At 46.8% G+C, this 25,392-nt stretch overlaps 1 protein-coding gene across 4 annotated transcripts in view; it reads left to right on the top strand.

The window, feature by feature from the left end:
- LOC139159819 (zinc finger protein 1 homolog) overlaps nucleotides 1-25,069 on the top strand; it is a 43,750-nt gene extending 18,681 nt beyond the window's left edge. For 3 of the 4 annotated variants that reach the window (XM_070737224.1, XM_070737222.1, XM_070737226.1), the window contains exons 2-6: nucleotides 4,683-5,107; nucleotides 10,039-10,159; nucleotides 14,021-14,173; nucleotides 15,072-15,203; nucleotides 19,869-25,069. In XM_070737224.1, coding sequence (XP_070593325.1) covers nucleotides 4,850-5,107; nucleotides 10,039-10,159; nucleotides 14,021-14,173; nucleotides 15,072-15,203; nucleotides 19,869-21,043 — 1,839 coding nt within the window. In that variant the 5' untranslated portion in view covers nucleotides 4,683-4,849 and the 3' untranslated portion in view covers nucleotides 21,044-25,069. Of the gene's footprint in view, nucleotides 1-545; nucleotides 614-4,682; nucleotides 5,108-10,038; nucleotides 10,160-14,020; nucleotides 14,174-15,071; nucleotides 15,204-19,868 lie in introns of those variants that run through there. The other variant, XM_070737223.1, reaches the window with a different exon arrangement.
- The last annotated feature ends 323 nt before the right edge of the window (nucleotides 25,070-25,392 follow it).

Below are 25,392 nucleotides of genomic sequence, written 5' to 3' on the forward strand. Positions count from 1 at the left end.
CAGGTTGCCTATAGAAACATAGAAAAATAGAAGACTGATGGCAGAAAAAGACCTCATGATCCATCTAGTCTGCCCTTATACTATTTTTCTGTATTTTATCTTAGGATGGATATTTGTTTATCCCAGGCATGTTTAAATTCAGTTACTGTGGATTTACCAACCACGTCTGCTGGAAGTTTGTTCCAAGGATCTACTACTCTTTCAGTCAAATAATATTTTCTCATGTTGCTTTTGATCTTTCCCCCAACTAACTTCAGATTGTGTCCCCTTGTTCTGGTGTTCACTTTCCTATTAAAAACACTTCCCGCCTATGGGCCTACCCGCTGGGGATGATGGGGCTGGCCATCCAGCTTCATTTGAGAGCCTCTGGTTCAGGAAAGGCTAATCTGTGGTCCCGCCCCCGTTCCTCCAATGCTGCTTTATCTGGGATAATTCTCTCTAAGGGTTAAATTGACCGAGATGTCTGTTCCTAGGAGGGCTTCTAGGAAGGAGAGTTGTAAAATGGGTTTAGGTCACTTCCTGCTTTTAACACTATTTCTCTCCACCCACCCAGCCCTTTCCACCATAGGAGATTTTTTTTCCACTCTGGGGGTCAATGGCTGGGCAGGACCTGGTGAGTTTCTTAAGTTTAAGGAGTGGGGGAAGAGAGAGACTCAAGAATGCAGAATAGATTGGCTATGAAAATCGGAGACAGGATTGAGGCTTGAATGTATGGATGGCTCTGTTAGTTTGAGGAATAAAGAAGCAGGGGGGCTGAAATAAGGCCGCTGCTGATTGCACAGAGAGTATACACACACACACAAATACAAGATAATTGCAAAGAGAACCCCTATGGTAAGGAGGATTTTTTTTTTGCACCAATACATTTTCTTCATTATTGCAGTTGAGTTATTCAGTGCAGTCTGTTCAAGGAGCCTTTTCAAGTTATGCAGGTAGTCTTCAACATATGATGGCAATTGAGCCCAAAATTGATGTTGTTAAGCGAGATAGCCGTTAAATGAGTTTGGGCCCATTTTTAGGATCTTTCTGGCCGGAGTCACTGCTGGGGTTTTTAAGTTAAAGGGAATCATGGGCTTCCCCAAATATGCCCATGTTACACCAACACTCCGCAGTCTGCATTGGTTGCCGATCAGTTTCCGGTCACAATTCAAAGTGTTGGTTATGACCTATAAAGCCCTTCATGGCATCGGACCAGAATATCTCCGGGACCGCCTTCTGCCGCACGAATCCCAGCGACCAGTTAGGTCCCACAGAGTTGGCCTTCTCTGGGCCCCGTCAACTAAAGAATGCCGTTTGGCGGGACCCAGGGGAAGAGCCTTCTCTGTGGCGGCCCCGGCCCTCTGGAACCAACTCCCCCCAGAGATTAGCCATCAGGCATGGCGGAACTGAGATATTCTTTTCCCCTAGGCCTTTACAATTTATGCATGGTATGTTTGTATGTATGTTTGGTTTTATAATAAGGGTTTTTTAGTTATTTTAGTATTGGATTGTTACATGCTGTTTTTTATCACTGTTGTTAGCCGCCCCGAGTCTACGGAGAGGGGCGGCATACAAATCCAATAAATAAATAAATAAATAAATCTAGTTTCCCCATTCAATTTGCGTTTGTCAGAACATTGTAAAAGGCGGATCATGTGACTCTGGGATGCCGTGACCATCATAAATATAAACTGAATCAATGAATGTTGATTACATTAAATATGAGAAACGGTCATTGGTCACTTTTTTTCGGCACCATTGTAACTTTTGTAATAGTTACTAAATGGATGGCTGTAAGTCGAGGTATAGTGTACATCAGTATTTTTCAACTAGTGTGCCGTGAGACATGGTCAGGTGTGCCGTGGGGAAATTTATTTATTTATTTATTTTATTATTTTATTTTATTTTATTTTATTTTTATTTTTTTTTATGCCGCCCCTCTCCGTAGACTCGGGGCGGTTCACAGCATACAATAAGACAATTCATAACAAATCTAATAAATTTTATTTTTTTTAAAAAAAACCCCATTATTAAACCAGACATACACACAGACACACCATACATAAATTATATAGGCCCCAAACTACGGCCCATGTGCCAGAAACGGCCCACGGAGGCCATTTATCTGGCCCACTGCCAGCTGCCTCCATCCGAACATAAACATTCCCCTCAGAATCCCTCCAGCTATCAGCGACAGGAAGAGTGGAGGCACAGGGAACGCTCACGGACCAATCACCTTCTAGGATTCATCCCAACCACTAGCGATGAACCAATAGCAGGCCGCCTCTCATCCACAGCCAGGAAGGTCCCTGCTCGGGCTGCCACAGACTTGTCATTGCGTGGCCGCGGCGAGTAGCTGAAGCTGCTACTCCTCCCCTTGATCCCAATTTCTAATCCTGGTCAGGACTGGAGGTAAATGTTGCCACGACTAGATGAAGCCTGAGCCTCAGCCGGTTATGTCTATCCTATTCACACTAAATGAGTATAAATACATTTAGAAACTATATTATTAACTATATGTATAATATGTACTGTGCTCGAGTGTCATTTTGTGTCATTTTGGTTGGTGGTGTGCCCCAGGATTTTGTAAATGTAAAAAAATGTGCCGTGGCTCAAAAAAGGTTGAAAATCAGAATAAAAGGATTTAAGGGTAGTGATTTCTGACAGTCTCAAAATGGGTGAACAGTGCAGTCAGGCGGTAGGGAAAGCAAGTAGGATGCTTGGCTGCATAGCTAGAGGTATAACAAGCAGAAAGAGGGAGATTGTGATCCCGCTATATAGAGCGCTGGTGAGACCCCATTTGGAATACTGTGTTCAGTTCTGGAGACCTCACCTACAAAAAGATATTGACAAAATTGAATGGGTCCAAAGACGGGCTACAAGAATGGTGGAAGGTCTTAAGCATAAAACGTATCAGGAAAGACTTAATGAACTCAACCTGTATAGTCTGGAGCAGAGGTCCCCAACCTTTTTTGCACCAGGGACCGGCTTTAAGCTAGATCAGTTTTCCACGGCCCGGTGGTGGGGAGGGGGGCCTTTGGTCAAATGGGGGTGGGGTTATGGAGGGGTGGAGCTTAGTGACGCAGCCCTCCACACTTCTCCACAGGGCGGGGAGAATCAGGAGGCTCCTTTGGCAGCTGGGGGCTGCCTGGCTTTGTGATTTTGGCTGGGGTGGGAGTTAGGAAGGTCCTACTTCTCCCCCCCCCAGCCAAAAATTCAAAGCCTATCTGCTGGATACGGGCGATGAGCGGGACGAGCGGCGCCAAAGCCGGTGGCCGTGGCAGCTGCTGCAAGAGGCTTCCGCGCTGCTCTGTCCCGCTCATCGCCCGTATCCAGCAGATAGGCTTTGAGTTTTTGGCTGGGGGGGAGAAGTAGGACCTTCCTAACTCCCCCCCAGCCAAAATCACAAAGCCAGGCAGCCCCCAGCCGCCAAAGGAGCCTCCTGATTCTCCCCGCCCTGCCCGACGCCCCACCCTGTCCTGCATAATGTCCTCTGCCGGGAGGGCAGCGGCGCTGCGGACCGGCTGGAAAACCCCAACGGCCCGGGCCCGGTCCGCGGACCAGCGGTTGGGGACCTCTGGTCTGGAGGACAGAAGGGAAAGGGGGGACATGATTGAAACATTTAAATATGTTAAAGGGTTAAATAAGGTTCAGGAGGGAAGTGTTTTTAATAGGAAAGTGAACACAAGAACAAGGGGACACAACACTAGGTATGCTGCCCAGAGACTGCAATAAGTTGGGCAGCTTAAAAGTCAGTTAGATTAAATTAAATATGGTCAAAACTCACTTCTTTTGTTACAAGTGCCATTGTAACTTTGAATTGTCATTAACTGAACTGTTCTAAGTCGAGGATTATCTGTACGAGATTAGCTTTTCTGTGTCTATTCTGTGTTTTCTGTGTTCTGTGTCTTTTCTGTTTTCTGTTGGTTTATGGAATTCACTTCCAGAAGAGGTCGTGACAGCTGTCAGCCTTGATTGCTTCAAGGCAGGATTAGACAGATTCATGGATGCCAAGTGTATCGGTGGTTATTGAAACGGATGTCCATGTGCCGCCTCTATGTTGGTTGAGGCAGGCAGGATTCCCTTGAGTACCACTTCAATTTATTCAATTCAATTTATTAGATTTGTATGCCGCCCCTCTCCGAAGACTCGGGGCGTCTCACAACAGTAATAAAAACAGTATAACAATGGAACAAATCTAATAATAAAATAAAACCTCAACAATTAAAAACCATACAGCACATACACATCAAACATGAAATTTAATAAGCCTGGGGGAGATGTCTTAGTTCCCCCATGCCTGGTGATATAGGTGGGTCTTAAGTAACTTGCGAAAGACAAGGAGAGTGGGGGCCGTTCTAATCTCCGGGGGAAGTTGATTCCAGAGGGCCGGGGCCGCCACAGAGAAGGCTCTTCCCCTGGGGCCCGCCAAACGACATTGTTTAGTCGACGGGACCCGGAGAAGGCCAACTCTGTGGGACCTTATTGGCCGCTGGGATTCGTGCGGTAGTGGCCCACTTGTTGGGGGTCAAGGGAAAGGGAGGGTCTCGCCTTCCCTTTCTGCTCAAGATCCCCATGGACAATTGGTGGGCCACTCTGTGACACAGAATGCTGGACTTGATGGGCTTTGGCCTGATTGACCATGGCTCTTATGTTCTTATGTCGAACTATTATGGTGTTTTTTCCCCCCAATCTCTTTTCAGATAAGGAAAGAACTTCTCGCTAGCTGGAAATCCACCCGTCTTGCCTCTGTGCTGACCGTGTCCTTCAGCCGGTCTCACCAAGCAACAATCCATTGACTTTGTAGAGTCAAGAACTTGAGCCGCTGAGCTTCGTGCCTCTTCCAATTCCACCTGTGTTGGTTCTGAAGATGAGGACCAAGCAAGGAGACCCTTTGCCTGCGAGCCCAGAGTTCAGGGACAGGTTGAAGCAGGAAGAAGTGGATGCGGGAGGCTCCCAAACGTTCCAGGCTGGAAATGGCAGGGGAAGAAAAAAAGCAGCCATCTTGGATGAGGAGAATGCCGTCCACCTGGGTGCGTCTCAGGATCAGATGCAAAACCAGGAATGGCAAAGACAGACGCTGCTAGAAGATCCCTTACTGGGGGAAGAAGAAGAAGATGATGATCAGGTGAGCCCGGGACCGCCTGGCATTTTCCAGGAGGGATCTGCTGTTTCGGGAGGAAGGTGGGATAGAAACAATGATGGGCTCCTATGGGAATGGTCAGGTACGCAGGACCGGTAGAAAAAAATTGATTTTTTTTTTCTTTTTTTCCCTTCTGGACTCTGAGTATGTTTTTACTATTGCAGTAAATGCGGTTGAATGTGTATTATAATAATAATAATAATAATAATAATAATAATAATAATAATAATAATAATAATAATTATTATTATTATTATTATTATTATTATTATTATTATTATTTATTGGATTTCTATGCCGCCCCTCTCCGCAGACTCGGGGCAGCTAACAACAATAATAAACACAACATGTAGAAACATAGAAACATAGAAGACTGACGGCAGAAAAAGACCTCATGGTCCATCTAGTCTGCCCTTATACTATTTCCTGTATTTTATCTTAGGATGGATCTATGTTTATCCCAGGCATATTTAAATTCAGTTACGGTGGATTTACCAACCACGTCTGCTGGAAGTTTGTTCCAAGGATCTACTACTCTTTCAGTAAAATAATATTTTCTCATGTTGCCTTTGATCTTTCCCCCAACTAACTTCAGATTGTGTCCCCTTGTTCTTGTGTTCACTTTCCTATTTGCTGGCTGGGGAATTCTGGGAGTTGAAGTCCAAATATCTTCACGTTGTCATGGTTGGGAAACACTGCCGTAGAGTGTATGGATCTCAGATCTGATGCCTGCAGCTCCAATGAAAAAATCGGGACTAATCCGATGGCACTTTTTCCTGGCTAACACATTTTACTTATTTATTTATTTATTTATTTATTTATTTATTTATTTATCCATCCATCCATCCATCCATCCATCCATCCATCCATCCATCTATCTATCTATCTATCTATTAGATTTGTATGCCGCCCCTCTCCGTAGACTCGGGGCGGCATGTGTGTTTGTTTGTACAGTGGTACCTCTACTTAAGAATGCCTCTACTTAAACACTTTTCTAGATAAGAACCGGGTGTTCAAGATTTTTTTGCCTCTTCTTAAGAACCATTTTCTACTTAAGAACCCTAACCCCGAAAAGGTTCCCAGGAAATTTGAGAGTGGCATGAAGGCCCGGACAGTTTCCTGCCATTCCCCCTGGGTTTCTCTGTCTGGCGCAGTGTATGGGAGCCGCATGCTCCTCCTCACTGCCTCAGAGTACCTCTTTTTTTTTTTTAAGCCTTAAAGTTTTGGATTTTTTTGATTCTCCTCTCCTCACCTTCTTCCTTCGGCAGTGACTGCCCTCCTCTTATTCCTCCTCCTCCTCCCACCCAATTTCTGAGCTTTTATTTCTTTCCTAATGGGTTTGCACGCATTATTTGCTTTTACATTGATTCCTATGGGAAAAATTCCTTCTACTTACAAACTTTTCTACTTAAGAACCTGGTCACGGAACGAATTAAGTTCTTACCGCTGTACTTATATGTCGCCCAACTCCCAAAGGACTCTGAGCGGCTCACAGCCAAATACAATTAAAATATAACCTAAGCCTCCTAATAACAGTTCGAAAGATCTAAAACTAACAATCAAGCAATTAAAACAGTTAAGAAAGAACCGTGCAAGTCTCTTGTGGCCTGATCCTGATGGTATACTATCTGATCAACAACCCCAGGCCTGCCAGAAAAGCCAGGTCTTTAAGGCTTTTCGGAAAGCCAGTATATTATCACTAGGAAGAAATTTTTGTGAGCGAACTTATAATGAAAGCTGTAATATAATAAGAGTTGGGAAAGGTTCTGAAGTACCAGTAAAGGAGAATATTTATAGCTCAGAGGTGACACCTTTGGGCCCTTGGTGCTCTCTGAACTTGGTTGTTTTAGAAACATAGAAGACTGGCGGCAGAAAAAGACCTCATGGTCCATCTAGTTTGCCCTTATACTATTTCCTGTATTTTTATCTTAGGATGGATATACAGTTTATCCCAGGCATGTTTAAATTCAGTTACTGTGGACTTACCAACCACGTCTGCTGAAAGTTTGTTCCAAAGATCTACTACTCTTTCAGTAAAATAATATTTTCTCACGTTGCTTCTGATCTTTCCCCCAACTAACTTCAGATTGTGTCCCCTTGTTCTTGTGTTCACCTTCCTATTAAAAACACTTCCCTCCTGAACCTTATTTAACCCTTTAACATATTTAAATGTTTCGATCATGTCCCCCCTTTCCCTTCTGTCCTCCAGACTATACAGATTGAGTTCATTAAGTCTTTCCTGATACGTTTTATGCTTAAGACCTTCCACCAATCTTGTAGCCCGTCTTTGGACCCCTTCAATTTTGTCAATATCTTTTTGTAGGTATTTTCTAGAACTGAACACAGTACTCCAAATGTGGTCTCACCAGCGCTCTATTTAGCGGGATCACAATCTCCCTCTTCCTGCTTGTTATACCTCTAGCTATGCAGCCAAGCATCCTACTTGCTTTCCCTACCGCCCGACCACACTGCTCACCCATTTTGAGACTGTCAGAAATCACTACCCCTAAATCCTTTTCTTCTGAAGTATTTGCTAGCACAGAACTGCCAATGCAATACTCAGATTGAGGATTCCTTTTCCCCAAGTGCATTATTTTACATTTGGAAACATTAATAAACTGCAGTTTCTATTGCTTTGTTCCTGCAGACATTTTGTTACCCAACTAGGTAGCATCATGAGCGCTGGTTTGAGTAATGAAATGTCTTCCAGGGGAGCAATCAAGCTCAGGGAGCACCAAAGATCCCACTTCTCCTGAGGTTTTGCTACTCTAGAGCAGTGTTTCCCAACCTTGGCAACTTGAAGATATTTGGACTTCAACTCCCAGAATTCCCCAGCCAGCGAATGCTGGCTGGGGAATTCTGGGAGTTGAAGTCCAGATATCTTCCAATTGCCAAGGTTGGGAAACACTGCTCTAGAGCCTAGAACAGGGGTGTCAAACTCAAGGCCCAGAATATAATATAATAATATAATTATAAATCATAATTATATTATTATTTACGGGACTGTCTTGTCCCTCACACGCCCCAGCGACCACTTTCTCCAACCTTGTGGTTTGACATATGCCGGCGAGTCCTCTCTTCGTCCATAGCCAACTGACGCCTTGTAATGCCTCTTATTTATATTATTTATTTATTTATTATTTAGATTTGTATGCCGCCCCTCTCCACAGACTCGGGGCGGCTCACAGGTGAGGTATCATCAATATGCCGATGATACCCAGTTGTACATCTCCACCCCATGTCCAGTCAACGAAGCAGTGGAAGTGATGTGCCGGTGCCTGGAGGCTGTTGGGGCCTGGATGGGTGTCAACAAACTCAAACTCAACCCAGACAAGACGAAGTGGTTGTGGGTTTTGCCTCCCAAGGACAATTCTATCTGTCCGTCCATTACCCTGGGGGGGGGGAGAATTATTGACCCCCTCAGAGAGGGTCCGCAACTTGGGCGTCCTCCTCGATACACAGCTCACATTAGAAAAACACCTTTCAGCTGTGGCGAGGGGGGCGTTTGCCCAGGTTTGCCTGGTGCGCCAGTTGCGGCCCTATTTGGACCGGGAGTCATTGCTCACAGTCACTCATGCCCTCATCACCTCGAGGTTCGACTACTGTAACGCTCTCTACATGGGGCTACCTTTGAAAAGTGTTCGGAAACTTCAGATCGTGCAGAATGCAGCTGCGAGAGCAATTATGGGCTTCTCCAAGTATGCCCATATCGCTCCAACACTCCGCAGTCTGCATTGGCTGCCGATCAGTTTCCGGTCACAATTCAAAGTGTTGGTTATGACCTATAAAGCCCTTCATGGCACCGGACCAGAATATCTTCGGGACCGCCTCCTGCCGCACGAATCCCAGCGACCGGTTAGGTCCCACAGAGTTGGCCTTCTCCGGGTCCCGTCGACTAAACAATGTTGTCTGGCGGGACCCAGGGGAAGAGCCTTCTCTGTGGGGCCCCCGACCCTCTGGAACCAGCTCTCCCCCGAGATTAGGATTTCCCCCACCCTCCCTGCCTTTCGTAAACTCCTTAAGACCCACCTTTGCCGTCAGGCATGTGGGAACTAAAACACCTCCCCCTTGCCCATGTTGTTTTCTCGATTGATTTTTTCCCTTTTTTTTTATATATACTGTTTTTATGAGATTATTAATTTTAAATTGTAACCAGATGGGTGGGCATTGGATTTGGTATTATGTACTGTACTGTTTTTTATTATTGTTGTGAGCCGCCCCGAGTTTGCGGAGAGGGGCGGCATATAAATCCAATAAACCTAAACCTAATAAACCTAAAACAAAACAATTCATGACAAATCTAAATTATAATTTAAAATATTAAAAAAAACCATTTACTAAACAAACATACCATGCATAAATTGTATATGCCCGGGGGAGATGTCTCAATTCCCCCATGCCTGATGGCAGAGGTGAGTTTTAAGGAGTTTACGGAATGCAAGGAGGGTGGGGGCAGTTCTAATCTCTGGGGGGAGCTGGTTCCAGAGGGTCGGGGCCCCCACAGAGAAGGCTCTTCCCCTGGGACCCGCCAAATGACATTGTTTAGTCGACGGGACCTGGAGAAGGCCAACTCTGTGGGACCTAACCGGTCGCTGGGATTCGTGCGGCAGAAGGCGGTCCTGGAGATATTCTGGTCCGATGCCATGAAGGGCTTTATAGGTCATAACCAACACTTTGAATTGTGACCGGAAACTGATCGGCAACCAGTGCAGACTGCGGAGTGTTGGTGAAACATGGGCATACCTAGGTAAGCCCATGACTGCTCTTGCGGCTGCATTCTGAACGATCTGAAGTCTTATCTGATCTCTTATCTGGAGGACAGTGGTTTGAGGAAGGCTGACCAGGGCTAAAGGGACAGATGTGCGCTCCAAACCATCTGGCTCATCTAAAAAATGTTCTCTTCCCTTCCACTTCAGGTGACGTTTGAGGAAGTGGCCGTGCGCTTCAACAAGGGTGAATGGGGGATGCTGGATCCCAGGCAGAGGGCCCTCTATCAGGAAGTCATGGTGGAAAACTACGGGACCGTGGTCTCTTTGGGTAAGTGGTCCTCTGGTAAAGCTTTCTGAAGGTGTTCTGCAGCCCTCTAATCAATCCAGCTGTTCTTCAGGTGAATTTTTTTACTAGAAATTAACCTGGGTTCAATTTGGTTAGGTTAGAGGAGATCCCAAATGTTTAGTAGCTGGACTCCAAATAAAGTAGGTTCCTGTCTCCTCCCGAGGGATGTGCAAAACCAGCATTTTGGAACGAAATTTATTTATTTATTTATTTATTAGTTGGACTTGTATGCCGCCCCTCTCCGAAGACTCGGGGCGGCTCACAACAAGTAAAAACAGTCACAACAATCCAATTAATTAAAATATTTAACGATTTAAGAAAAACCCCATGTAATAGCAAACACACACACAAGCATACCATGTATAAATTAACATGCCCAGGGGAGATGTTTAGTTTCCCCATGCCTGACGGCAAAGGTGAGTCTTAAGGAGTTTTCGGAAGGCAGGAAGAGTAGGGGCAGTTCTAATCTCCGGGGGGAGTTGGTTCCAGAGAGCCGGCGCCGCCACAGAGAAGGCTCTTCCCCTGGGACCCGCCAACCGGCATTGTTTAGTTGACGGGACCCGGAGAAGGCCCACTCTGTGGGACCTAATCGGTCGCTGGGATTCGTGCAGCAGGAGGCGGTCTCGGAGATATTCTGGTCCGATGCCATGAAAGGCTTTAAAGGTCATAACCAACACTTTGAATTGTGACCGGAAATTGATCGGCAGCCAATGCAGACTGCGGAGTGATGGTGAAACATGGGCGTACCTAGGTAAGCCCATGACTGCTCTCGCAGCTGCATTCTGCACGATCTGAAGTTTCCGAACACTTTTCAAAGGTAGCCCCATGTAGAGAGCATTACAGTAGTCGAACCTCGAGGTGATGAGGGCATGAGTGACTGTGAGCAATGAGTCCCGGTCCAGATAGGGCCGCAACTGGTGCACCAGGCGAACCTGGGCAAATGCCCCCCTCGCCACAGCTGAGAGATGGTTTTCTAATGTGAGCTGTGGATCGAGGAGGACGCCCAAGTTGCGGACCCTCTCTGAGGGGGTCAATAATTCCCCCCCCCAGGGTAATGGACGGACAGATGGAATTGTCCTTGGGAGGCAAAACCCACAGCCATTCCGTCTTATCCGGGTTGAGTTTGAGTCTGTTGACACCCATCCAGGCCCCAACAGCCTCCAGGCACCGGCACATCACTTCCACCGCTTCGTTGACTGGGCATGGGGTGGAGATGTAAAGCTGGGTATCATTGGCATATTGATGATACCTCACCCCATGTCCTTGGATGATCTCACCCAGCGGTTTCATGTAGATGTTAAATAGCAAGGGGGAGAGGACCGACCCCTGAGGCACCCCACAAGGGAGAGACCTCGGAGCCGACCTCTGACCCCCCACTAACACCGACTGCGACCGGCTAGAGAGGTAGGAGGAGAACCACTGAAGAACAGTGCCTCCCACCCCCAGCCCCTCCAACCGGCGCAGAAGGATACCATGGTCGATGGTATCGAAAGCGCTGAGAGATCGAGGAGCACCAGGACAGAGGATAAACCCCTGTCCCGGGCCCGCCAGAGATCATCCATCAACGCGACCAAAGCGGTTTCCGTGCTGTAACCGGGCCTGAAACCCGACTGCTGGGGACCTAGAAATGTTCTGAAGAGATGCAGAATACAGTGGTACCTCAAGATACGAACCCCTCGTCTTACGAACAACTCGTGATACGAACCCGGGGTTCAGAAAAAATTTGCCTCTTCTTACGAACTTTTTTCGAGTTACGAACCGGCGTTCGGAGACTGCTGGGAAGCCGCGCGGCTGTTTTAAAAGGTGACAGCCGGGCGGCGGGGCTTCCCAGAAGCCTCCCGAACGCCGGTTCGCAACTCGAACAAAGTTCGTAAAAAGAGGCAAAATTTTTCTGAACCCCGGGTTCGGTTCGGGAGGTTGCTGGGAAGCCCCCCAGCCCGGCTGTCACCTTTTAAAATAACCGCGCCGCTTCCCAGCTGTCTCCGGAAGCCGAACGCAGAAGTTCGGCTTTGGCGTTCGGGTTCAGGAGACAGCTGGGAAGCGGCGCGGCTGTTTTAAAAGGTCGCAGCCGGCCTGGGGAGCTTCCCAGCACCCCCCCGAACCCCGAACCCGGGTTCGGGGGGGAGCTGGGAAGCCCCCCAGGCCGGCTGTCACCTTTTAAAACAGCCGCGCGGCTTCCCAGCAGTCGCCGAAAGCCATTTTTTTGCGGGGTTTTTTTTGGTTGCACGGATTAATTGACTTTACATTGTTTCCTATGGGAAACAATGTTTCGTCTTACGAACCTTTCGTCTTACGAACCTCCTCCTTGCACCAATTAAGTTCGTATCATGAGGTATTACTGTATCTGGTTTCTCCTTCAGGCTATCCAGATGGCCTCGCTGGACTTCAAGTCCCAGAATTGCTGAGCCAGTAGGGAATCGATGGCCCTTTATGATTTGTGGACTTCAACTCCCAGAATTCCTGAGCCAGCATGAGGACCAATGGCCCTTTTATGACACGTGGACTTCAACTCCCAGAATTCCTTAGTCAGCATGTGGATCCATGGCCCTTTTATGACCTGTGGACTTCAACTCCCAGAATTCCTGAGCCAGCTTAGGGAACAATGGCACCTTTATGACCTCTGGACTTCAACTCCCAGAATTCTTGAGCCAGCTTAGGGAACAATGGCCCCTTTATGACCTCTGGACTTCAACTCCCAGAATTCCTGAGCCAGCTTAGGGAACAATGGCCATTTTATGACATGTGGACTTCAACTCCCAGAATTCCTGAGCCAGCTTAGGGAACAATGGCCATTTTATGACATGTGGATTTCAACTCCCAGAATTCCTGAGCCAGCTTAGGGAACAATGGCCATTTTATGACATGTGGACTTCAACTCCCAGAATTCCTGAGCCAGCATGGGCGGTGAAGTCCACAAGTCCTAAAGGGGCCATGGTTCCCCATCCCTGTTAATTTATTTATTTATTGTTAGAGTTGAAAGGGACCATGAGGGCCATCAAGTTCAACCTCCTGCTCAAGCAGGAACCCTATAGTACACCAGTCAAGTGGCAGTTCAATTTTCTCCTAAAAATGTCCAGAGTGTTGGAGTTCACAACGTCCTCTGGTAGGTTGTTCCATTGGTTGATCGCTCTGACTGTCAGGAAGTTCCTCCTTATCTCCATGTTGAATCTCTCCTTGGTCAGTTTCCAGCCGTTGTTCCTCGTCCGGCCCTCTGGTGCCCTGAAGAATAAAGTGATCCCCTCCTCTCTGTGACATCCCCTCGTATACTTGTAGACTGCTATCATGTCCGCTCTGGCCCTCCTTTTCTCCAGGCTATCCATGCCCAGTTCCCTCAGTCCCTCTTCGTAAGTCTTGGTTTCCAGTCCTTAATCATCTTGGTTGCTCTTTTTTGCACCTTCTCCAGAGTTTCAATGTCTCTTTTATTTATTTATTTATTATTTAGATTTGTATGCCGCCCCTCTCCGCGAACTCGGGGCGGCTCACAACAAAAATATAACCAATCGTACAAATCCAAATAGATTCAATAAATTTAAGTATTTAAAATAGTTTTAAAAAGAACCCCACTATATTAACAAGCACACACACAAACATACCATACATAAATTGTACGTGGCCGGGGGAGGTGTTTCAGTTCCCCCATGCCTGACGACACTTCTTTTGAAGTGTGGTGACCAGAACTGTGTTACAACAAAGATCTAAGAATAAAAGTTATTTGCAGAAATCTGTGTGGGCCTTGCTTCTTGAATTTAACAAGAGATTTGTCAGCCATGTCTGTAGGGCAAAGGATCTTGGCTTGAAGGCCTACTTCTCCCTAACGTTTCCCATGGGGCTTGATTTCAACAGGTGACACCTGTGGGAATGATGGTAAGAATAGACCAGTTGGGATGGTGCCCAGTGAAGGTCCAGGGAAAGAAGTGGAATACAATCTCTGGAATCAGAGTGGGGGAAAGGAAGAAGAAGACCAACCGACTGAGATATGGCCAAAGGAATCGGCAGGTACGGAATGATTTATATTGCTGGTTGTGGGAATTGTGACATGTAGTAGCATCGGGTTCCGATCTCCTGGCCAGAGTACTTGAGGTCGTCTCTTGAAATGATAGCAAAAATGAGCTACCATAGCTACCTGTGTGTAGCTATGGTAGACTACATACAGGTAGTCCTCAATTTACGACCACAATTGAACCCAAAATTCATGTTTGTTAAGTGGGAAATTTGTTAAGTGAGTTTTGCCTCATTTTATAACTTTTCTTGCCACATTTGTCAAGTGAATCCTGGCAGTCATAAAATTAGTACAGGTAGTCCTCGAGTAATAGCAGATGTTATTGTTCTTATTGTTGTTGTTATTATTATTAATATTATTATTATTATTATTATTATTATTATTATTATTAATTAGATTTGTATGCCGCCCCTCTCCGCAGACTCAGGGCGGCTCACAGCAGTGATAAAAAATATACAATAACAAATCTAACATTAAGAGTCTAAAATAACAATTTAACATTAAAAGCCTAAAAAATCCCATTATTTAAAAAGCATGCACACAAACATACCATACATAAAACTATATAGGCAAGGGGAGATGTCTCAGTTCCCCCATGCCTGATGGCAGAGGTGAGTTTTAAGAAGTTTACGAAAGGCAAGGAGGGTGGGGGCAATCCTAATCTCTGGGGGGAGCTGGTTCCAGCTTTTTTCCTTTTAAATAGAAGAAACTTGATAAAATAAGCAACTTTGAAAAATTAGTTTGGGAAATGAGAACAGCTGATTTATGTCCTGGAAAGAGCTAAAGCAATAAGATTTTTAGAAACATAGAAGATTGGCAGCAGAAAAAGACCTCATGATCCATTCAACATTTTTTCAACATTCCCTCTCTCTTCATTTCTCGGTGGCTGAAAAGAGGACAAGACAATTGCTGGACGTAAAGAGACAGTTATTGAGAACGCTGGAGTCCCCGTGTCCAAGAACCCCCCGCAGGCATTGCCAGGAAGATCACCAGAAAAGATCACTTTCATGATGGGGACGCCTGAAAGTGAGTATCCAGAACATGGGTCCCAAAACTTGGCAACTTTTAAGACTTGTGGACTTCAACTCCCAGAATTCTCCAGCCAGCATTTAAAATAATTCTGGGACTTGAAGTCCACAAGTCTTAAAGTTGCCAAGTTTGTAGACCTCTGATCTAGAAGAAAGGGAAGACTGCCCTCCCACACCCTGGCCCCATCAGAAAGCCTACTCCAGAGAGGTCGTTTTGGCCCCAGAAAAGGCCATTCTTACCTATCCAAGCAGAGTTCCCTAAGGATCGTCTGCTCATTGGTGGGTTTTTTTTTAATTATTAAAAAAGATGTTGAGACTCTAGAAAGAGTGCAGAGGACAGCAACTAGGGTAGTAGTGGGTTGCTAATGCTTTTGCTACTGGTTTGTCTGTGCGATGCTTCTCTACAGAAGCATCCCAGGTCGGTGGGTGTAGCCTTTTGCCGACAGCGCTACCAATTCTAAGAACCAATTGGAGCTACCCTGTTTCCCCGAAAATAAGACGTACCCCGAAAGTAAGGCATGTCAGAGGTTTTGCAGAATTTGCTAATATAAGACCTTTAAAGCCCTACATGGCATTGGACCAGAATACCTCCGGAACCGCCTGCTACCGCACGAATCCCAGCGGCCGATAAGGTCCCACAGAGTTGGCCTTCTCCGGGTCCCGTCGACTTAGCAATGTCATCTGGCGGGCCCCAGGGGAAGAGCCTTCTCTGTGGTGGCCCTGGCCCTCTGGAATCATCTCCCCCCGAAGATTAGAACTGCTCCCACCCTCCTTGTCTTCCGTAAACTACTTAAGACCCACTTATACCGCCAGGCATGGGGGATTTGAGACACCTTTCCCCCAGGCTTATTATAATTTATGTTTGGTATGTATGTGTTGTTTGGTTTTTAATTATGATGGGGTTTTTAGTTTTTTCTTAATATTAGATTTGTGCCTGTACAGTGATCCCCCGCTCGTTGCGAGGGTTCCGTTCCAGAACCCCCCGCAACGAGCGGGTTTTCGCGAAGTAGCGCTGCGGAAGTAAAAACACCATCTGCGCATGTGCAGATGGTGTTTTTACTCCCGCAGCGCTAGCGAGGAGCCGAAGATTGGGGGCGGCGCGGCTGTTTTAAAATGTCGCCGCCGGCATGGGGGGCTTCCTAGCAGCCCCCCAAACCCGGGTTGGGGGTCCGGGGGGTGCTGGCAAGCCCCCCATACCAGCGGCGACATTTTAAAACAGCCGCGCCGCGCTGGCTGTCGGCGCTTTCGAGCTGAGTCCCGGAGCGAATTCGCTCCGGGACTCAGCTCAAAAGCGCCGACAGCCAGCGCCAGCGAATGGCTTCTCCGCGCTGGCTGTCGGCGCTTTCGAGCTGAGTCCCGGAGCGAATTCGCTCCGGGACTCAGCTCAAAAGCACCGACAGCCAACGCCAGCGAACGGCTTCTCCGCGCTGGCTGTCGGCGCTTTGGAGCTGAGTCCCGGAGCGAATTCGCTCCGGGATTCAGCTCCAAAGCGCCGACAGCCAACGCCAGCGAACGGCTTCTCCGCGCTGGCTGTCGCCGCTTTCGAGCTGAGTCCCGGAGCGAATTCGCTCCGGGACTCAGCTCCAAAGCGCCGACAGCCAACGCCAGCGAACGGCTTCTCCGCGCTGGCTGTCGCCGCTTTGGAGCTGAGTCCCGGAGCGAATTCGCTTCGGGACTCAGCTCCAAAGCGCCGACAGCCAACGCCAGCGAACGGCTTCTCCGCGCTGGCTGTCGGCGCTTTCGAGCTGAGTCCCGGAGCGAATTCGCTCCGGGACTCAGCTCCAAAACGCCGACAGCCAGCGCCAGCGAACGGCTTCTCCGCGCTGGCTGTCGGCGCTTTCGAGCTGAGTCCCGGAGCGAATTCGCTTCAGGACTCAGCTCGAAAGCGGCGAGAATGAACGGCGTGGGCGGGCGAAGGGCGGGCGGCAGCGAGGAGTTTGCGTGGGCGGTGGGGAAACTCCGGGAAACTCCTTGCTGATGCCCGCTGCTCGCCCTCCCGCCAGCAAGAGGGGGAAGACCCAGGGAAGCCGCCCAGCAGCTGATCTGCCGGGCCCCATCTACGCATGCGTGCCCATAGAAAAAAAGGGCACACATGCGCAGATGGTGTTTTGACTTCCGGGTTGAAAAATCGCAAATTACCCTGTTCGCAATGGTCGGGGACGCAATAACCGGGGGATCACTGTATAATATTGTTTTTTATCGTTTGTTGTGAGCCGCCCCGAGTCTTCGGAGAGGGGCGGCATACAAATCTAATAAATTATTATTATTAAATTATAAGGCACCCCCCGAAAATAAGGCGTAGTCAAGTTTATATACGGTACGGTAAGCTGTTCATAGCGGTACCGTAATAATGTGGCGTCCCCTGCTGGCCCCTTCCATCGCTTTGTACCGTCCAGTACAGCAGACACAGTCTGCTGCTGTCTCACCGCCATTGCAATCTCCACTACAGTGCGTAGACTGTAGTTCCTCGGGTGGCCGGAAGCTGCAATAGCGGGAGTATACTGTTGTACCATATAAGTGCCGTCGTTTGTGTGTGTGGGTGCCATACTGACAGGTATCATAGCGTAATCAATGTACTGTACCGTACACTTTCTTTGGGGTTGTCAGCTTTTCTGCCTGTGAATTTGTCTTATTTGAGAAATATAAAGCACCCCCCTGAAAATAAGACGTAGCACAACTTTTGGAGCAAAAATTAATATAAGACAGTGTCTTATTTTCGGGGAAACACGGTAGGAGCAACCCACTGCTGGCCTTGAGGCTAAAACATAGGAAGAACAGTTGCAGAGACTGGATATGTTTATTTTAATGAAAAGAAGAGCAGGGAAGATATGATAGCAATGTTCCAATATCTCAGGTGTTGCCACAAAGAAGAGAGAGTCAAGCTATTCTCCAAAGCACTTGAGGGTAGAACAATAAGCAATAGGTGGATACTAATCAAGGAGAGAAGCAACTTATAGTTATAAAAAAGGGGGGACATGATCGAAACATTTAAATATGTTAAAGGGTTAAATAGGGTTCAGGAGGGAAGTGTTTTTAACAGGAAAGTGAACACAAGAACAAGGGGACACAATCTGAAGTTAGTTGGGGGAAAGATCAAAGGCAACATGAGAAAGTATTATTTTACTGAAAGAGTAGTAGATCCTTGGAACAAACTTCCAGCATACGTGGTTGGTAAATCCACAGTAACTGAATTTAAACATGCCTGGGATAAACATATATCCATTGTAAGATAAAATACAGGAAATAGTAAAAGGGCAGACTAGATGGACCATGGGGTCTTTTTCTGCCGTCAGTCTTCTATGTTTCTATGTTTCTAGTTTATTAGATTTGTTTGACGCCTCTCTCCGAAGACTCTCCGAAAACTGAGAACTAAGGAGAAATTTCCTGACAGAACAATTAATCAGTTTCTTTCTTTCTCTCTTTTTCTCTCTCTCTTTTTTTCTTTTTCTCTCTCATTCTCTTTTGGTCTCTGTTTCTGTTTCTTTTTCTTTTTCACTTTCTCTCCTTTCTCTTTTTCCTTCTGTCTTTCGGTCTTCCTCTGTCTCTTTATTTCTTCCTATCTCTCTCTCTTTCTTTCTCTCTAAATTTATCTCTCATAGAAACATAGAAGACTGACGGCAGAAACAGACCTCATGGTCCATCTAGTCTGCCCTTATACTATTTCCTGAATTTTATCTTAGGATGGATATATGTTTATCCCAGGCATGTTTAAATTCAGTTACTGTGGATTTACCAACCACGTCTGCTGGAAGTTTGTTCCAAGGATCTTCTACTCTTTCAGTAAAATAATATTTTCTCATGTTGCTTTTGATCTTTCCCCCAACTAACTTCAGATTGCGACCCCTTGTTCTTGTGTTCACTTTCCTATTAAAAACACTTCCCTCCTGGACCTTATTTAACCCTTTAACATATTTAAATGTTTCGATCATGTCCCCCCTTTTCCTTCTGTCCTCCAGACTATACAGATTGAGTTCATTAAGTCTTTCCTGATACGTTTTAGGCTTAAGACCTTCCACCATTCTTGTAGCCCGTCTTTGGACCCGTTCAATTTTGTCAATATCTTTTTGTAGGTGAGGTCTCCAGAACTGAACACAGTATTCCAAACGTGGTCTCACCAGTGCTCTATATAGCAGGATCACAATCTCCCTCTTCCTGGTTGTTATACCTCTAGCTATGCAGCCAAGCATCCTACTTGCTTTTCCTACCGCCCGACCGCACTGCTCACCCATTTTGAGACGGTCAGAAATCACTACCCCTAAATCCTTCTCTTCCGAATTTTTTGCTAACACAGAACTGCCAATACAATACTCAGATTGAGGATTCCTTTTCCCCAAGTGCATTATTTTACCTTTGGAAACATTAAACTGCAGTTTCCATTGCTTTGTTCCTGCAGACATTTTGTTGCCCAACTAGGTAACATCATCAGCGCCGGTTTGAGTTATGAAATGTCTTCCAGGGGAGCAATCAAGCTCGGGGAGCACCAAAGATCCCACTTCTCCTGAGGTTTTGCTACTCTAGAGCAGTGTTTCCCAACCTTGGCAACTTGAAGATATTTGGACTTCAACTCCCAGAATTCCCCAGCCAGCATTCAATATCTTTTTGTAGGCGAGGTCTCCAGAACTGAACCCTCTCTCCCTCTCTTTGTCTGTCTCTCTTCTTCTAGGTGACCCCTGTGAAAGTGGAAGTGAATGGGAGCAGTACGGGGTGTTGTCAGAAGATACAGAGGACGAAGAAGAAGAAGAAGAAGATGTGGGAAGCCCCTTTGGGAACCGCCAAGAGCCAGGAAAGAATGAAGAAGGCCAAGCGGAAGATTGGCTGAATGAAGACAGTTCCCAAGGAAGCGACGACTACAGTGCCACGCCGGAGCAGCAAAAGGCCTACAAGGGCAAGAGGAAGGAGCTGTGCAAAGTGTGCGGGAAATGTTTCACCCGGAAGGCGAGCCTGAAAGTCCACCAACGCATCCACACGGGGGAGAAGCCCTACAAGTGCACCGTCTGCAGCAAGGGCTTTTGCGACAAAACCAGCTTCCTCCGCCACCAGAGAATCCACACCGGGGAGAAACCTTACAAGTGCCCGGAATGCGGGAAGAGCTTCAACCGGACCACCAACCTGATCACCCATCAGAAAACCCACGTGGAAAGCCGGGAGAAGACCTTCCACTGCTCCAGCTGCAGCAAGAGCTTCTACAACAAGTACAGCTTGAAGACCCACTGGCGGAGCCACACGGGGGAGAAGCCCTACAAGTGCTCCAGCTGCAGCAAGAGCTTCTGCGACAAGTCCAACCTGGAGGCCCACTGGCGGGTCCACACCGGCGAGCGGCCGTTCGAGTGCTCCGAGTGCGGGAAGAGCTTCAGCGACCGCCGGACCCTCCTCCGGCACCAGAGGATCCACACCGGGGAGAAACCCTACCGGTGCACCGAGTGCGGGAAGAGCTTCAACGACCTGGCCACGCTCCTCCGGCACCAGAAGATCCACACGGGAGAGAAGCCCTACCGGTGCACCGAGTGCGGGAAGAGCTTCAACCAGAGCTCGCACCTCATCCGGCATCAGAGCACGCACGACCCCAAGCGCCATAAGACCTCAGAAGAGAAGCGTGGCGCGAAGGCTCCCTTGGGGACCAATATCTTTTTGGATATTGGGAACATTTCCCAGGGGAGCTATTACCAGTACGCGCACCCCGCTGAGCCGTTCCCCTGGCCCCTTTCGACCTACTCCTCTCCCGCCGAGTCCGGGGAAGCAGGCATGCCCAACCTGTGGACTATTCAGGAGTCTTCGGTGGGCGACCAAGCCATCCTGGTTGTGAAAGAATTCACAGAGGAGGGGACCTTAGCCCTGTGAAGGCTCTGCAGAGGAAAACGAAACCTGTATGTTTCTCCCCCAGAGGGCAGGTTCGTTGATCTGAGATCACAAAGCAGGGATTTTTATTTTGTATTATTTTATTTTGTCTTGTTTTGGGAAGAGACCAGTTCCACACAAGGATGTCATGAAATCCCCTGGACTCCTTCGCTCACTTTGTTTGCCTCCTGGCAACAATTGGAGAGAGATATTTTCTCTTCTTTCCTTTCTACAAAGACTCAATTTAGGGAGTAAGCTTGGGGAGGGGAGGAAAATCCCCAAAAGTTAACAGTTAAAAATTCTGCTCCTCAGGTAGCAGGCTCAGCTCGCACGGTTCGGTTTGTTTTCTCAGTCCACACAGAAGCCAAGAGAAAGAATTGAACTGAAACGGTTGAAAGGGAAGACAGCCAGCATCTTTTAAAAAGAGGGTGTTTTCCCTCCCCGTTATTTTTTCAAACGGGATCCTTTTTAGCTTGAATCAGGAGAGAACCACGAGATCTCTTCCGCTTGTTCTGACTCCCTCAGGCCATACAACTCTACGATGGCTTCGGCCTGACGCCCAGATTTGAGAGGGATGTGGCAGGAGGGTTTTCTGGTGCTTGGTGAATAAAAAGACGGCCTCTTTGGTTAGCTGAATAGAATCAGAAGTATGCAAAAAGATGGCAAGGGAGGAACAGACGATCCGGAGAAAATTTTAAAAAACAAAAGAAGATTTTGGATGAGATGCAAGATCGGCTGTTCTGCAGAGGCATTTTTCAAACCGCTCGGTTTTCAAACAAGAGAGAGGAGGGTTTTTCCCAATCCGGTCGGCTTTAAGATGACCGGGCTTCAACTCCCAGAATTCCCCAGCCACTCTCAAATAATTTCCCTGGGAGCCGAAGTCCGCGCATCTTAAAGTTGCCAAGTTTGAAAAAGCCCTGAACGCAATGCTGCCAAAATCACGAAGCCGTCATGGATAATAAGCGTGGATGCATGAATAGCCAGGAGTGTGTTAGATTTGCAGCATGCTGGGTTTTTTTTGTTTTAAATCTTTCCACGCTAATACAGCACAGGAATTAAGCATGTTTATTTTTCAGTGCGAATTGACTGCGGCTGCAGAAAGCTGTAACGATCAAACCGATGTAAGGTTGTCATCTTAGGCAGGTTTAAACGGAAAGCAGACCCTTGTAAGAAGCTGAGAAAAAGATGGATAACGCGGCATTATTATTATTATTTTTTACAGCCAGATATTAATCCTCTCGAATGCTGGGGAGGAGATTCCCAATGAGACACAGGCACAATGCTGGCTCCGGGAATTGTCTCCTAACGGAAAAAGAAATCTCCCCTGTTTGCTTGTCGGAGGAAAAGCATCACAGGGAGGGCTTGCTTTATTTATTTATTATTTTTCTAACAGTCCTCCCTTATGATATTTTTTTAACAGTCAGTTTTTTCAAAATTCCGATTTATTATTATTTCGATCTCTAGGCCGTCCTCCGGAAACCCAGGGCGGGTTTGCCCGTTTGGCCATTTTTTCCCCACTGTCCCAGGCTTCAGTGAGGCTTTTGCGTATGCGTGGTGATGGCAAGGGAAATTGTGCCCATGTGCCAGGGCAGCATGGCTATGTGGGAAGGGCAGGGAATGGGTGTGGGGGTATGCTAGCATGCGCGCACACACCCTTTTGGTGTGAACTGAAAAAGGTTCGCCGTTACAGGTAGTCCCCGGGTTACACCCTCCCCGACTTACAGTGTTTCGTGGTTACGACACGAAACCGGCCCCCTCCTCCTGCCACGCTGCGCTCGCTTGGTTTATTCTCACTGCCCCAAACTTTGGCAGCGGGCTGCAGAATCGCTGGCATTCGCCGGCTCCGGTGCTTCCTGAACCGCGGGGGTTGGAAGGAGGCGCGAATGAAGCGCTTTAGCAAGCAGGCAATTTTTTTTGTCGCCGCGGTGACGTCTTGATGTGACGACACGGGGGCAACAAGACCCTTCAAAGTTGGGTATTCAAAGCTCAAATCGAGCTTTAGAGTAGCTGGCCTTGCTACAGGCTTGGGGGGAAATCAGGCGAGACAGCGTTAGAACGAAATGGAGGAAGATCCCGACTTACACCGAAATTCGGCTTACAATCCACCATAGGAACGGGTCGACGTCGTAAGTCAGGGACTACCTGTACTGGATTGTGGGGTTGTTAAAAGAAGATGATAGAAGAATAAGTGCAGGATTGGGATCTAATAAGACTCCTGAGCACCAGTAGGGGCTGTGGGAGGATGTTACACAACAGAGATTCAATGGGAGTTACTGTAAGCATTTGAATGTTGAGAGATTCGAGGGTCAGATCTTACTAAATTCAACCTTCCTGTAATTAGAAAAAAAGAACCAGTTTGCTGGAGTGGTCAAAGGCATCAGGATAGAAACTGACAGCCCCTCAGTTCCAGTTGGGTGGCCTCGGGCCAGTCCCTCCTTCTCAGCCCTAGAAAAGAGGCAATGGCAAACCCCTTGGGAAAATATTGCTTAGAAAAATGCAGGCATTTTGTGAAGATTGACTCCAAAGTGCCCCCCAGAAACACACACACACACGCTGTAGCTTCCATTAAAAATATTGCTTAACCATATTTCATCCCATGAAATCATTCGGGTGAAAATGCATAGACCGGTTCTTTTTTTTCCTTTTTAAAAAAAATCACGTTTCTAAAACAATTTTGGCTTGTGGCAAGGCCCTTCTGTTCCACGCTGACATTTATTGGTCGACGATGGAAATGACCTGCTCTTATAAAAGGGTCGGTAGAGTTGGAGGCAGATGGGCTGATGCAGCTCTACAATGGTAAATACCAAATTTTCTCGAGGGGCCTGAGTTCTCGGAGCTCTTTGGATGGTTGTGAGATTTTCTGGGATCCGTAGCATAGAATTGATACTGTAGTACAGGTTTTGGGTATTTGTGATCAGAAGAACACTATTTTTTTTTTAACCTGCAAAGAGATAGAGAGAAGGATGGATTTAGGTCATTTACCAAAGGTACTTGAAATATAAACCTATAAACAGGATTTTTTTCAAATGGTCCTCACGTCCATCCATCCTCTTTTGAGTTTTCAAACACTGACGTTTACTGAGTTTCTGATTCTATTGTATGTTATGTATATTTTAAATTTAGATTGTATTTGTTATCCATACCTTGTTTAGGTTTTTGCTATTTATACTATTTGTATTATGTTAGCCTCTCCTTTTTTAAAAGAAATTTAACCCTGAGGGCTTTCCAGCACAACAAACTGGTTTAAGTTACACTGTAAAACCCAGCACCTTGATTCCCTTGGTTTTGCAAGATAATTTCACTTTTTTTTTAAAAAAAAAAAGGGCAATTGAAAACTAATCCCTGCAATTCTTCTGAAAAATTTGCAGCAGAAAGGGGGAAAAGTCTCATGGACGGAGAGAATCTGTTCTGAAAATGTTCCAGATGTTACAGATAGTCCTTGACTTATGACGATTCATTTATGGACCATTCAAAATTAAAAACGAGGCTGGGAAAAAAGCGACTTGCGACCATTCGCAGTTACGACCATGGAAGCCTCTCCCGTGATCAAAATTCAGTTGCTCGGCAACTGATTCATATTTACGACAGTCGCAGGGTCCCGGGGTGATGTGATCAACTTTTGCCACCTTTTTGACAGGTCAACTAAACTCTATTCGGCAACAGAAATTCTGGACCCGGTTGTGGTGAGTCGAGGACTACCAGAATGTTTAAGAGAAAATGGGACTTGCAAACAATTTGAAACACTGAATTAACATGTGAATGCAAACAATGATTGCTTCTAAGCAAGCAGTCTCTGCTCAGTGTCCCAAACATAAGAGATTCCTCCCCCCTCCCTCAGCCCCCCCTTAATTTGTTCCTTGATTTTGCCCTTTTGTAGGAATTGTGTCAAATCTGTGCTTTTGGGAAATAGCTGGTTGTTGTAGCTGACTGCCTTTCATATGCATGGGTGGCTTTAAAAGGATTGTATGGTTAATCATCTTTTAGTGTAATGGGAAGATACTTTGCAAATAAAGAGAAATGAAAAGGTCAGTTCTGTCCACGGGTTTTAACATTTATTATTTTATTTTATTTTATTTATATGCCGCTCACTCCAAACGGACTCCGAGCGGCTAACAATAGGAATAAATACGACAACACTCCAGCATTTAGAAACGCTGGAAAAAGGTACAGAAGACAGCAACCAAAATGATAAGGCGACTAGAAACCAAGACAAATTAAGAGAGGTTGCTGGAACTTGGGCATGGATAGTCTAGCAAAAAGGAGGGCCAGGGGGGACATGATAGCCACAGAGAGGAGGGAGTCACATTGTTTTCCAGAGCATCAGTGGGCCAGACCAGGGGCAACGGAAGGTC

This window comes from Erythrolamprus reginae, chromosome 2, assembly GCF_031021105.1.
Source record: "Erythrolamprus reginae isolate rEryReg1 chromosome 2, rEryReg1.hap1, whole genome shotgun sequence".
In the NCBI taxonomy this organism is placed as follows: domain Eukaryota; kingdom Metazoa; phylum Chordata; class Lepidosauria; order Squamata; family Dipsadidae; genus Erythrolamprus; species Erythrolamprus reginae.